Source organism: Entelurus aequoreus, linkage group LG08, assembly GCF_033978785.1.
Source record: "Entelurus aequoreus isolate RoL-2023_Sb linkage group LG08, RoL_Eaeq_v1.1, whole genome shotgun sequence".
NCBI lineage: Eukaryota > Metazoa > Chordata > Actinopteri > Syngnathiformes > Syngnathidae > Entelurus > Entelurus aequoreus.
Window position 1 is genome coordinate 8,466,108 of NC_084738.1, and position 14,624 is coordinate 8,480,731.

The 14,624-nt window shown below is 37.0% G+C and overlaps 1 protein-coding gene across 3 annotated transcripts in view; it reads right to left on the minus strand.

Annotated features, from left to right (window-relative positions):
- Positions 1–453: 453 nt before the first annotated feature.
- Positions 454–14,624, minus strand: part of LOC133655360 (zinc finger MIZ domain-containing protein 1-like) — a 70,886-nt gene continuing 56,715 nt past the window's right edge. For 2 of the 3 annotated variants that reach the window (XM_062055439.1, XM_062055438.1), the window contains 11 exons: positions 14,401–14,569; positions 14,182–14,323; positions 12,874–13,084; positions 12,694–12,799; positions 12,446–12,606; positions 12,247–12,314; positions 12,087–12,155; positions 9,156–9,391; positions 8,917–9,080; positions 5,766–6,026; positions 454–5,694 (listed from right to left, as the gene is read on the minus strand). In XM_062055439.1, the coding sequence (XP_061911423.1) occupies positions 5,587–5,694; positions 5,766–6,026; positions 8,917–9,080; positions 9,156–9,391; positions 12,087–12,155; positions 12,247–12,314; positions 12,446–12,606; positions 12,694–12,799; positions 12,874–13,084; positions 14,182–14,323; positions 14,401–14,569 (1,695 nt within the window). In that variant the 3' untranslated portion in view covers positions 454–5,586. Of the gene's footprint in view, positions 5,695–5,765; positions 6,027–8,916; positions 9,392–12,086; positions 12,156–12,246; positions 12,315–12,445; positions 12,607–12,693; positions 12,800–12,873; positions 13,085–14,181; positions 14,324–14,400; positions 14,570–14,624 lie in introns of all 3 variants that reach the window. The other variant, XM_062055437.1, reaches the window with a different exon arrangement.

Here is a 14,624-nt window from a genome sequence, read left to right on the forward strand (position 1 = left end):
TGGAAAGTGATAGTTATCGCCGTGCGCCATGTTATTAGCATGCTAGTTAGCATGTTGCTAAAATTACTGCTATCGCTCGCGTACGCATTATATGACCGACAGTCGACTAGGAATATAGCACATAAATTCATGGAACATCACATACATATGTTAAAATATAAGATGCTGAATTATTTGAGAAATAAGACTAATTAAAGGACAAAAACACAGCCTACGGTAAACCTCGCAATATTTTATTAGTCAAAAACAAAATGGCGGCTTAAATGACAATAAGCTAGCAATTAATATGACAGTTGAATTTTTTTTATTGTTTACAGTTAAGCTCTAAATGTGTTATTCAGTTAATAAATATCTGAGCTATCGTGGAAACACAATTGCAGAAAAGAGAAGAGCACAGAACAATGCAGGTATGTTCTGAATACATTTATTAGATAAATATTAGGGTGCCACGTGGTCTAACTACATACAATTGTGCAAGACTTTGAACCAAAAAAAAATCACAATGAGTTCCTTTTGTCTTTTTGCAGTAGTTGAGTATGAAGTGATTGTACATACAATGGACAAACTGATGATATTCGTAAACAAATGTATTTGCATGTAACCTTTTATTTTTCTTTTGTATGCAGGCGACGGACAAAAACGACGGGACACCAACTAACAATTTTCCAGTAGAGAGGTTTGCAAGCTTGTTTTTTTATTATTAATCTGAGGAAACAATGCACATTCTCAGGGAACATGAATACATTTCTGTCCACATGTCTCTATATTCATTGTACATATATACACACATCCTTAGGACACGTGACCACCCTTAACGTTATTTCACTCAATTTTCTATATTTTATTCCGACAAGAGATGTGAGTCTTTTCGTGTGATTGTGCAACTACAGATTGAGGGTGCTGCCCTAACACACTAAAAGTGGCTCACTTGTATGAAAAAAACGTCATTTGAAAGTAAAAAATATTAATAATGTGGCAGTGTTTTGTCACTGATTGAAACATGTCAGTGTGTTGAACTGGAACGCTTACAATTATTAGCGCCATGCTACAGTGAGAGACATTGGATTTCTAGCCTTACAGAGTATTATTAATAAGAATAAAACAGTATAAAATAAATTACAAAAAAAGAGGGAGTCAAATATACCGTCATGTGGGTTTAAAAAAAAAAGCCAGATTAAAAAACAAAACAAACAAAAAAACAATATCATGACTTTCGTGATATACTGTAGGTATCTTTGAAAAAAAATGATATTCACATTACACTCATAAGCCAGCGCAATTACAAACATCTTGAAACAAAATGCAAACAAATGATAAAAGAAAGATGGGAAAAGAACATACATGATGATGGTTAAAATAAAAATAAAAAATCAACACGTGCAAATAACTTAGGAGACATGTGGGCTGGTCACGTGACGCGTACACAAAGGCGGCGGCGGCGGCGGAGGTCAGTTCGGGAACAGAAAACGCGGCGATGCGAGGAAATAATAGAAAAATATTCACAATGATTATTATATTTACAGTACAATAGCATTTCTTAGAAAATAATACATTTGCATACTGGAACAGCGTTATCATTAAAGAGGAAAGGAAATGTGGCAACGATACTGCGTTTTATGATTAACTGTCAAATAGGACCTTCGCTCACAAACACACCCACACACACACATACACACACACACACACACACACACACACACACACATGCACGCATTATCCATCTTCATTTGTCCAACTTTGGTGAGCCGTTTCCCAAAAATAAATTGTGTAATGAGGCAGCAAATGCAACAGAACGTAGAAAACAAAAATCCAGTAAAAATGATGAGCTTACTGAGAAGAGCATCTACGTTGGCGTTTTTGAATGAAATCATAAAATAAAAACATATAGCTTAGAAATGTACTAGTTGGCACACTTTGCACATCATTTAAGAGGGTGATAGAGAACAGTTTTGCACAAAAATGAAGAAAAAAGCAGCGGAAAACAGAGATAAAGACAAGGGATGGGCATTTGATTCATTGTCTTTCATTAATTACGAGCCAAATGAATGCAATTTTTGTATATCATTCTTTAAATAATATTTTTGAATGGTAGAAAAAGATAATGCAAATTCATTACAAGGCCAAATTATTTATACTACCCTTTTGTTACTCGTGAGTATCTATTTTTGACAATTTTTTCAAAATATTAATTAGAAATATTCACACATCTTACTCAATAAAAAAAAAAATCATTATCTTTGATAATATTGTACAATTATATATAAATACACACGTTTTTATGGTTCCAAAGCCTTCTTTCATAATCTCCACTCTCGGTTGTATATTTGAATGTGTGTTAATCCTACTTCTTCGTGTCATCTAACATGTACACAATTTAGCATATATTAAATATGAAATACAATTATACACACGGCTTGCATTAAAACATTTCTACAAGCACTTGCAAATTTTTTCCCCTTGCTAAATTGTTATTGTAAAGCTGGGAAAGACATTAAAAAGTCTCAGAAGACAATGTGTTAGAATATTAATATTAAATATTCAACATTTTAACTGTTTGTGATATGGGTGCAAATCTTTGGGCACCTAATGATCCGATTACAATTCCTGGGGTGGTGATTTGATTCAGAATCGATTCTCAATTCAACATAATTTTTGATACAAACCGATTCTCGCAATGTATTAATTGGTATAACAATTATAATGAAACTTTTTCAAAACGGGTTAGAATTTAAAAAACCTCCTTCTGGTTGCATGGAAATGGCCTGAAACATTATCATTATTAGTTTTTTTTATCGATTTTTGAAAATTTTGTATCGATTTAGAATCAAAATGAATAAGAATCGCGGTTCAAATGAGTTAGTTTTTTGTGCACCCCTAGTTTGTGATTATAAATATTACAGTTATTTTCACACAATTGTAAATAAATTGAATATTTTGCACCTTTCAAAGGGATCCTGGCTTAATCCAGGCTTGATTACTGTATACGCTACTTTTTCCACATGCTTTGAACCCTGCGGCTAATTTATCGATTTTTCTAGGCTACCGGCCATAATGTTTTGTATTCAACAAATACTTTTCATATTACACCGACAGAGACACTGAAAAGGTGGGTTATTGTTTGTGCTCTGACGCCATCTTTTGGACGGGTTCACTCAATCCAAGTGGTGCAGGTTGAAAATCTACTTCCTGTTTCGTGCCTTGAACCGGAAGTATAACCGTCCATATCGTTCCTGCTCGAAAAGATTCTTCCTTCATCACTCCAAGCAACGTTTGTTAGTTTTGCAATGTAACTAAAACAATACATAATTACTAAACCGTCCCATGTGTGATGTCTGTAGGAGTGTTTTCATGCATATGTGTACGCGCTATCATAATATAATCAAGCTAGCGTCATTAGCATTAGCGAATATGCTAACACATTTGTCTGTGTTAATATTATTAACTTATGGCGGCATTCTTTTTGTATTGTTTCAGTTTCGTAATTTGATCAAAATGTTTGATTGATTGATTGAGACTTTTATTAGTAGATTGCACAGTACAGTACATATTCCGTACAATTGACCACTAAATGGTAACACCCAAAAAAGTTTTTCAACTTGTTTAAGTCGGCGTCCACGTTAATCAATTCATGGTAGAAATCACTGTGAAATTATTGAGTCTGTTTAAATAATTGGAGAGCCTGCTTCCGCAGCTGGTGGGTACATGACGATGACTTCTGTTTTGTTTGATCAGATGTTTTACTGCCGTGTGACAGGCACTGTTCAGAAACAATTAACGTATGTAAATAAACATTTACAAAATCTACTGGTTTATATCTGCGGCTTATAGTCCGATGCGGCTAATATGTACAAATATTTTTTTGTTCTAAAATTTGGTGCGTGTGGCTTAACTACCGGTGTGCTCTATAGCCCGGAAAATACGGTATACACGTGATAACATTTATTTTAAGAGCTAGAGTGGCCAGTCTGTGGTGTCCATACTTTGTCGTTGTAGTAAGTACCGTATTTTTCGGACTATAAGTCGCCGTTTTTTTCATAGTTTGGCCGGGGGTGCGACTTATACTCAGGAGCGACTTATGTGTGAAATTATTAACACATTACCGTAAAATATCAAATAATATTATTTAGCTCATTCACGTAAGAGACTAAACGTATAAGATTTCATGGGATTTAGCGATTAGGAGTGACAGATTGTTTGGTAAACGTATAGCATGTTCTATATGTTATAGTTATTTGAATGACTCTTACCATAATATGTTACGTTAACATACCAGGCACGTTCTCAGTTGGTTATTTATGCCTCATATAACGTACACTTATTCAGCCTGTTGTTCACTATTCTTTATTTATTTTAAATTGCCTTTCAAATGTCTATTCTTGGTGTTGGGTTTTATCAAATCAATTTCCCCCCAAAATTTGACTTATACTCCAGTGCAGTTTATATATGTTTTTTTCCTTCTTTATTATGCAATTTCGGCAGGTGCGACTTATACTCCGGTGCGACTTATACTCCGAAAAATACGGTAAATTAGTCTTAAATTAGAACACTGCAAAAGAGAATTGCGGCCATGATAATAAAATAAATGAATAAAAGGTGGCAAGAAAATGCTCACATGCTAAAGTAAGCAAATAAATTAACTGCTTTAGTTTGTTTAATTAAAGAAAAAAATCAAGTTGGTATTTTTTGCCGTCTAAAAATAAAAATTTAAACTTTTAAATGAAGATACATATTTTATAGTTTTTTGCTTTTTTTACAACAGTAATTTTAATAATTAAATGCTTAAATTATTGGATTAAATAAAATATTAGGGCTGCAACAACTAATCGATTAAATAGATTAAAATCGATTATAAAAATAGTTGCCGATTAATTTAGTCATCGATTCATTGGATCTATGCTATGCGCATGCACAGAGGCTTTTTTTATTTTATTTTTATTTTTTTATAAACCTGTATTTATAAACTGCAACATTTACAAACAGCTGAAAAACAATAATCAAAATCAGTATGGTGCCAGTATGCTGTTTTTTTCCAATAAAATACTGGAAAGGATAGAAATGTAGTTGGTCTCTTTTATCCGATTATTAATCGATTAATCAAAGTAATAATCGACATATTAATCGATTATCAAATTAGTTGTTAGTTGCAGCCCTATAAAATATCAATATGCCCATCCCTAATCCCTAACGATTCATGACTTTGTAGAAACATATGAAACAGTTTTTAACAAAAATATCACAATTGTAGTAAAAAGGAACATTTATGAATCGAAAGTTATTCATCTTCATTGTTTGTTTTGCGTGGTGTGGATCTCCTGTGCTATTAAATGATGTGTGGTGGCCTCTCCCCACGGAACGACAACATGGCGGATCTCTCCTGCCGGGTGAAAATGCTACAAGTGTTTGCGTGGCGTTCAAAACAACGGGTGATTTTTAGCTGCACAGTTCGAAAGGACTTCCCGACGTGTCTTTTTGTGTTCCCAAGTAAAACTGTACAAGAGGAAGAAGAGAAGGGGGAGTGCATCTTTGTGTTCGTCAAGTACGGAGCGGCGTCCGGGCGCTATAAAGTCCACGCCCCCGGTGCACGCCTCAGTTGTTTTCAAACAGCGACAGGAGGTCGTCATTACTATTGCTGGGGAGGTCCGGAGGGTCCAGGTAGGACAAGAGCTCGTCAGGGTTGGCCAACTCTGGAAGAAGCTGCACGGGAACACAAAATGTCAAACATCTTTCTAGAAAAGGCTTTTTCGGTAAAAAAGTCGCAAACTCACGTCTAAAGAAGGTTCCGGCATGTCCGAGCCGGCTTGGCTGTCCAAACTGGAGGGGTTAAAGGTCAGGTCGCTATGGGGGTGGCTGTTGGAGCCGGGCTGCTGCTGCTGCTGCTGTTGTTGTTGCTGCTGAGGAGGAGGGGGCGGAGCTTGTCGCGAGGGTGGCGGGGGTCCGCTGTGGTGTTGGCTCGCCGGGTGTGGCGACCCATGTAAGCTCTGCTGCAATGGACCATGTGACTGCTCATTGCCGGAAGAGTGAGGTATCTGCGAGAAGTGGCCGACATGTCTTAGATACTGATTGACATCGAACGCATCACATGGGGCAGGACATGCTAACAGCGACATTTCAAAGGAACTTTATCCAAGATGAGACTGAGGGCAGCAAGAAGATGAAAGATTATAATCCTGCTGCTATTGTTAGCATTTTGTTTCATCAGTCAATAGAAATAGTAAAAGGAAGTAGCCTGCTAATTAGTTAACAAATGTGCAATCACAAATAATGTGCTTGATTTTTCTTATGTTGGCATCTTTTACTCTTATGTTAGTATATTTTACACCTATGTTAGCAAATTTTGCTTGTATGTTAGCAGCTTTTCTTCTTATGTTGGCATCTATTGTTCTTCCTTTAGTATATTTTGCTCTAATGTTAGCATCTTTTCCCCTTATTTTAGCATTTTTTGAACTCATGTTAGCAGTTTTTACACTTATGTTAGCATCTTTTACACTGATGTCAGCATGTTTTGTGTGTATGTTAGCATCTTTTGCTCTTATTTGAGTATATTTTACTTATGTTAGCATCTCTTACGCTTATGTTGGCATCTTTTACTCTTATGTTAGCACGGTATATTCTACACCTATGTTAGCATATTTTGCTTGTATGTTAGCAGTTTTTGTTCTTGTGTTAGAATCCATTGTTCGTCCGTTAGTATATTTTTCTGTAATGTTAGCATCTTTTCCCCTTATTTTAGCATTTTTTGATCTCATGTTAGCAGTTTTTACACTTATGTTAGCATCTTTTACACTAATGTCGTCATGTTTTGCGTGTATGTTAGCATCTTTTGCTCTTATTTGAGTATCTTTTACTTATGTTAGCATTTTTTACGCTTATGTTGGCATCTTTTGCTCTTATTTGAGTATCTTTTACTTATGTTAGCATCTTTTACGCTTATGTTGGCATCTTTTACTCTTATGTTAGTATATTCTACACCTATGTTAGCATATTTTGCTTTTATGTTAGCAGTTTTTGTTCTTATGTTGGAATCTATTGTTCTTCCATTAGTATATTTTGCTCTAATGTTAGCATATTTTCCCCTTATTTTAGCATTTTTTGATCTCATGTTAGCAGTTTTTACACTTATGTTAGCATCTTTTACACTGATGTCGTCATGTTTTGCGTGTATGTTAGCATCTTTTGCTCTTATTTGAGTATCTTTTGCACTTATGTTTGCATCTTTTGCACACACTGTATGTCAGCATCATTTGACTTTATGTTAACATAATTTGTTTTAATCTTCGCATATTTTGCTCTTATTTTAGTATATTCTGCAATTATTTTAGCATATTTTGCTCTTGTGTTAGCATGTTCAGTTCAGTTTCAGTTTATTTGGAAAATGCACACAATGCAATCTAATGCATCGCATATTTCCAGTTGTTTCATTACAGCACGTCGTAAAATAAGTAGGAAGAAGCAGAGCTTATTTAATCCTACCCCTTTTCATATATCAATTTTATCCAATTTCCTTGTTGTCTTGCTCTCTTTTTGATCTAATTTTAGCATTTTTTTGATGTTATGTAATGTTAGCATTTTCTGCTCTTATGTTCCTCTGTATATCGTCTGGAGTGAGACATTCTAACAAACGAACAAACATTACCCAGTAGTACCTGCTTAGGGGTATTTACTTTGATTGTTGTCATTGTTTAATATTTGATTTTCGTAAGTTAGCATTATTACTTAAATCCCACCTCACCGATTTCCAAAAAATTTTAAAGCAGGGGTACGCATGGGCTCAGTAAGAAATTTATAGGTTATCTATTGCGAGTTATTGTTCAGTCGGTTTGTTAATAACTTGGATACGCAAAACCTTGTAACAGGATGGCCTTAACCCTTAGCCCCTTTGTTCGAAACTTAGAAGGATTCCACAAAAACTGCCCAACCGGACCGATTACCGCAAAACTTGGTAGTAGGGTAGCACATCGCTTCATGAAACAGCGCAAAGCAAGAGTTTTGATTGCGGGTTACTGATTAGCTGGTTTGTTCGTAACTCCGAAGGATCGGGCAAAACCTAGCAACTAAACATTGTAGCATGGTGAGTCATGGGCTAAGAAAGATGTACATACATTAGCATTTCATAAAAAAGCACACTTCCAAATCATTGGTGAGTCTATTTCTTTGGAGCAGAATTGTAAACAGAAATACCAAAAAAACCTAACTTCCATGAAACTTTGTAGAGTTGTGGCGAATAAGAAAAAACTTTACACAATTTGGCAAAAAAATCTGCTAGTGTTTTTTCCTGTTCAACTCACGATAACGTCAGCGGAATCCGTCACTAACAAAGAAGTAGCCAGGTAGCTAACTAAAAATAAGGCTCTTTTTATTTTTACTCACAGTTTATTGCTAGTTTGCGTTACAATTTTTAGTCCGAATTACCAAAACAGACCTACTTCTAGCTGGGGGCGCTATAACCCCAAATAACAAACCTAAAAATGCCAGTTTTGTCAATTAAAGTTAAAGTTAAAGTTTTTGATTGATTGACTGAGAAGTTTATTGACATCTTAAAGAATTGAATCCATGTAATGCTTTAAAAAGGCAAATGGTTAGCAAAAAGCCAAAAAGCTTGTTTCCATTGTTGTCCATGTGGTCCACTGATAGTCACACACACTAGGTGTGGTGAATTTACCCTCTGCATTTGACCCATCCCCTTGTTCCACCCCCTGGGAGGTGAGGGGAGCAGTGAGCAGCAGCAGTGGCCGCGCTCGGGAATCATTTTGGTGTTTTAACCCCCAATTCCAATTAGCTACAAGGTTTACGAAAAAAAATTGTTTACTACAACCCCAAACTAAACTTTGTTTAGCAAAAAAGTATAGAAAAAAGATTTTGAATGCCCACGTTAGGGCCTAATAAGCAGGAAGAACATCCAATAGAGTCTAAACTCACCGAGTCGGCCATGTTGTGCGAAAGAGGCTTGTCTTGCGTCATTAGACTATTGGGCATGTCGGGCGGGTGGGACAGCTGGGGGCCGTGCATGAAGTCGTTCATCGACGTCACGCCCGGCGTGCCGTGAGGGAAGTCAAAGTTGCCGTGGCCTTGGTAACTGTTGCCTAGGAGACGAGAAGTAAACAGTGAGTCAAAGCTCTGAGGTTGTTTTTTTTTGTTTTTTTTCTTGAGCCGCTGACCTTGACCGCCGTATTCGCTGTTGTTGCCGCCATGCTGAGACGAGTACGGCGAGGGTCCGGGGCCGAGCTGGGCGATCATTTCCATCACGTTGGGCATGATCATCTGACTGGGGCTCATGGTCTTAAACCTCTTGGCTAGAGGACCATCGGGGTCCTCCTTGATGTGGATTTCTGATTTGATGGCCACCGGCCGCCAGCTACACGTCGGGTCGATCGTCACCTCTTCGAACTCCGAGCTGGAGACCAACAGATAAGTTAATATCGTTCATTTTATGTGGTGGACTCAAGCAAACAAGCTCACACCTTTGTTAATAAATTCATCATGAAATATAAAAAACTACTTGTGTATGATAATACAAATATTTAGACTACACTACTGAATATAATGTATACATATCCCAATATATACATGTTTTTCAAATGATCATTATAATGTACTTTATCATTATTTTTCATATAGTTGTATAAATATTTTACAAAATTACAATTAACAAAAAATATCCATATTAAGAATGGAATCATGATGAAATGTTTTCCATATTGTTTTCTTTAGAAAAATCACACAGAATGTAAATCAATTTAATAAGTGTTTTATTTTTTATTTTTGAGTACCAAGGAAAGCAATATGTTAGTGTATATCATGTCATTATATACTGTATTATAATATATTGTTGCATGAAAAAATATTTACTTGATCATCATACTGTTCTTTTTATAAACCTTATTGTAATCAATCAGCCAATTTGCAAATGATAACAAAAAGGATGTATTACTGATATCAAATAAATTAAATTACAAAGGTTTAATCATAATACCTTTAATCAATCAATCAATCAATGTTTATTTATATAGCCCTAAATCACAAGTGTCTCAAAGGGCTGTACAAGCCACAACGACATCCTCGGTACAGAGCCCACATACCAATAAGACTTACAGCCAACATTTATATGACAATTAACATATATGAAAAATACATCAAATATATAGAAAATATGCACTATTCCAAAATATATGCATCAATAATATTAACATGCTATTAGGCCTGGGGCGATAACACATTTTGCTCGACAATATAGTAACCTACAAATTATTGCCGATAAACAATATTATTGACATTATTTTTTTTAGATCAAAATAAGCACGGGTAATATTTAATATTAATAAACGTATACCATTTCAAATGCAATAAACTTGTATTTCTGGTGTATTGTAATTAGAATGTAAACTTTTAAATAGCCATGATTAAAAAAATATAAAACAAACAAGTAATACAAATAAAATATATTCTTTTTGTAAAATGCTGTACTTTAATAAAAATCATAACCAAAAGCAATACAAGTAGTTTCCGCCTCTGTTAAGGAGAGGGTGGGGGACCTTGAAATATACACAACCAAAAGCATATACAGTACAGGCCAAAAGTTTGGACACACCTTCTCATTTCAATGCGTTTTCTTTATTTTCATGACTATTTACCTTGTAGATTGTATTGCATCAAAACTATGACATCTGTCAAGTGAAAACCATTTCACCTCTTGAAGCTCATCGAGAGAATGCCAAGAGTGTGCGAAGCAGTAATCAGAGCAAAGGGTGGCTATTTTAAAGAAAGTAGAATATAAAACATGTTTTCAGTTATTTCACCTTTTTTTGTTAAGTACATAACGCCACATGTGTTCATTCATAGTTTTGATGCCTTCAGTGAAAATCTACAATGTAAATAGTCATGAAAATAAAGAACACACATTGAATGAGAAGGTGTGTCCAATCTTTTGGCCCGTACTGTATACAGTATATGACGATTACCAACGCAGGAAAAGTTACCGACTACATTTTCATCTATTGTTCAGTGAATTGACTTATTGAATATCAGCCCAGGCCTACATGCTATGTAAATACTAGGAGTGTGAATCATTGGGCACCTTGCGAATCGATCCGATTCCTGGGGTGACGTTTAGATTCAGAATCAATTCTCAATTCAGAATCAATTCTCGCAATGTATTATTTAGTGTAATAAATATAATTAAACTTTTTAAACCAGGTTACTGGTTAAAAAAAAAAACTTTTAAAAATGGATTTTTAATTTTTTTTTAATCTATTTCTGAAAATTATGAATTTATTTTTTGTGCACCCCTAGAAAATACAGTACATTGTTACTAGGGATGTCCGATAATGGCTTTTTGCCGATATCCGATATGCCGATATTGTCCAACTCTTTAATTACCGATACCGATATCAACCGATATATACAGTCGTGGAATTAACACATTATTATGCCTAATTTGGACAACCAGGTATGGTGAAGATAAGGTACTTTTTAAAAAAATGAATCAAATAAAATAAGATAAATAAATTAAAAACATTTTCTTGAATAAAAAAGAAAGTAAAACAATATAAAAACAGTTACATAGAAACTAGTAATTAATGAAAATGTGTAAAATTAACTGTTAAAGGTTAGTATTATTAGTGGACCAGCAGCACGCACAATCATGTGTGCTTACGGACTGTATCCCTTGCAGACTGTATTGATATATATTGATATATAATGTAGGAACCAGAATATTGATAACAGAAAGAAACAACCCTTTTGTGTGAATGAGTGTGAATGAGTGTAAATGGGGGAGGGAGGTTTTTTGGGTTGGTGCACTAATTGTAAGTGTATCTTGTGTTTTTTATGTGGATTTAATTAAAAAAAACAAAAACAAAAAAAACACACACAAAAAACCGATACCGATAATAAAAAAAACGATATCGATAATTTCCGATATTACATTTTAACGCATTTATCGGCCGATAATATCGGCAGACCGATATTATCGGACATCTCTAATTGTTACACAAAATAATATTAATGACTTCAAATACACATAAGGCTATAATAATATTTCAGTCATAGTAAGTCTAAAGCACCACAAAAATTGTTTAGTGTTGACTTACTTTTGGATGGCGTTCAAGATGCCCCACATGTACTGATCCACCTCCAGGCCTTCTAACAAAGCTGTTTTACTGCAAAAATACGATTTAAAAAAAGAGTGTTAATGTCAAAATTCCATGTTGCCAGTCAACTTTCAAGTATTTTAGATGGACATTAACATACTTGCATACAGGACATCGCCATGTGCCTCGCTCGCAGTTCAGTTGCAGGTACGACTCCAAGTCGAAACACTGCGGGAAGACAAAGTATTCACAATTTGTAAGGAATTTCCCTGTATTGTACACAACAGAAGCCATATCTTTATGATTGTCAAAGATCCTCTATATGACAAGAGCATTCTGGCGTTTTTCAAACGGTTTACCTGCACATGCTTGCAGTCGTGACCTCTTGCGGGGAGCTGTATTCGCCGGAAGGTGATGGGACACTTGAGGGACACCTTGATCGCCGTCTGCTCAACGCCGTCCTCGCCGTTGAGGGCGGCGTTGCCCGAGGATGCTGCTACGCTGCTGAAGTTCCTCTTGACTTGTGGAGGTGGACAGAAACGACAAGTTCAAACAAGCTAGCAACATGAGCATGCTATGTGCATGCGTGTACGTACTATTTGCATACCTTTGGTGATGCAGTGCTCGGCGGGTAAGAGCCTCTTCTTCAGTAAACCCTGGAGGACGGACCGGACCGACGGCCTGTGGACCAGCTGCAGCACGAACAAGTGGGACTGCAAGGGGGAGAAGCATAACGATGAGGAAAAACCATATTCGACACACAATATTTTATTGTCACGATCCTTACACAGCAGCAGGCGGTGACCGTGATCTGGATGGTGTTCCTGCCCGGCTGGCAGACGTGCTTCAGGTGCAAGGGCTTGTGGGACGTCTTGTTGTCCCCCCGCTCGATGGTGAGAGGTGTGGCGTTGACGCTCACTTGTACCGACGCCGGCCAGTTGGTGTTCATTTGGCGATCCTCGTGGTGGTAACACTTGAACTGCAGCTCGAGGTCCGACCTGGACAGCGAGAAAGAACTTTGCTTTTTGAGGATCGTTTCCACAAGTAGTACCACTTGTCCCTTATTTGGTTCTGCCTAAACTAGTGTTGTTGTGCTTGATATCAGCCTCGGTCCGAAGTCTAGTCTGTTGGCAGTTCTTTGATCAGCAAATACTTTGATAGCAGCTTTAACCTGGTTCTGGTCTTGGTCTGTATCAACCTCGGACTTTGAGTTCCTCAATCTTGTTTTTGACTAGGCCTTTGTCCTATTCTTGACGTGGTCTCATCTTGGTCTTAAGCTACCTTAGTCGTGTCCTTGACTCTATTTAACATTGCCTCGGTCTTGATTTCTACTGATCTAGATCCGCCCTGGTCTTTGTCCCGACCTACTTTAGTATTGTTTTTGACTTGGTCCTGCATTGTGCAGGTATTGGACCTAATCCGTTTCAGTTTGTTCTTGCCTTGTCGTTGATTGGCCTCGGCTTTGGTCTCACATTGCTTCAATTTTTGGTCTTATGTTGGATATCTTGGGGTGTCTTCGACTTGTTTTGACTCAGTCTCAAATTGCTTTAGGCTAGTTCTTGAACTGCCTCATCTTGGTATTGACCTACCTTGGTCTTGTTATTGACTCCTTCTAACATTGCCTCGGTCTTGGTTTTGACTAAACTAGAACAACCCTGGTCTTCCTTCCGATCTGCCCTGGTATTGTTCTGGACTCTGTCTGGCATTGTCTTGTTCTTGTTTTCAATTTAGTCTTGTATTGCCTCAGTCTTGGTCTTGACTTAGTCTCAAACTGTTAGAAGTTGTTTTCTTCTTACTGGGTCTTGTCTTGGTCTTGATCTGTCTTTGTTTTCTCCTGAACTTGGTCTCACATTGCCTTTTGTCTTGGTCTGCATTGGTCTTTTACTCAACTCAGTCTGCATTTGCTATATCTTGGTATTGGCTTGGTCTCGACTCTTCACAGTCTTGATCTTGGTTTCTGTGGTCTTGACAAAAACACTAACTGGCTAGACCTCATTGGATATTACTTACTGGGATTACATTTCTATCTCAACTGGTTCCTAAGATATGTAACCCCTGCCCGACCAGGTCTACCATGACATATAACATATCTTACCTCCACATAAGAGTCTGGTGCACTGAGGGCCGTAAGTGGAAGACATGATTGCTGACAGCCAGATTGTGCTCTAGCCTGAAGGGCTCCAAGACCACGCCGTCACGCACTGGGAAGGTGAGGCGCAACTCCTCGTTGTGATTGGCTGTGAACATGAAGAGCGATTAGACTATCATGAACTTCAAGGAGATCGTAATGTCAAGAAATGAACCGGTTCCTGACCTGGTGGTGGAGGAAGAGCGGACATATTTGGCTTGATGTCAGGAGGGAATGGTGGTTTTACGTCCGGATTGGGTGATAGGTACGGAGGGATGTTACTTCCTGGGGTCATTGGAGGGGTGGGGTTGCCTGGCACTGGAGAGTGGGGGTAGTTGCCCATGGGCCTGGGTGGCTGCACAAAGAAAATATTAATTATTAAAAGAACCTAAACAGCAAGAGTAAGCGAT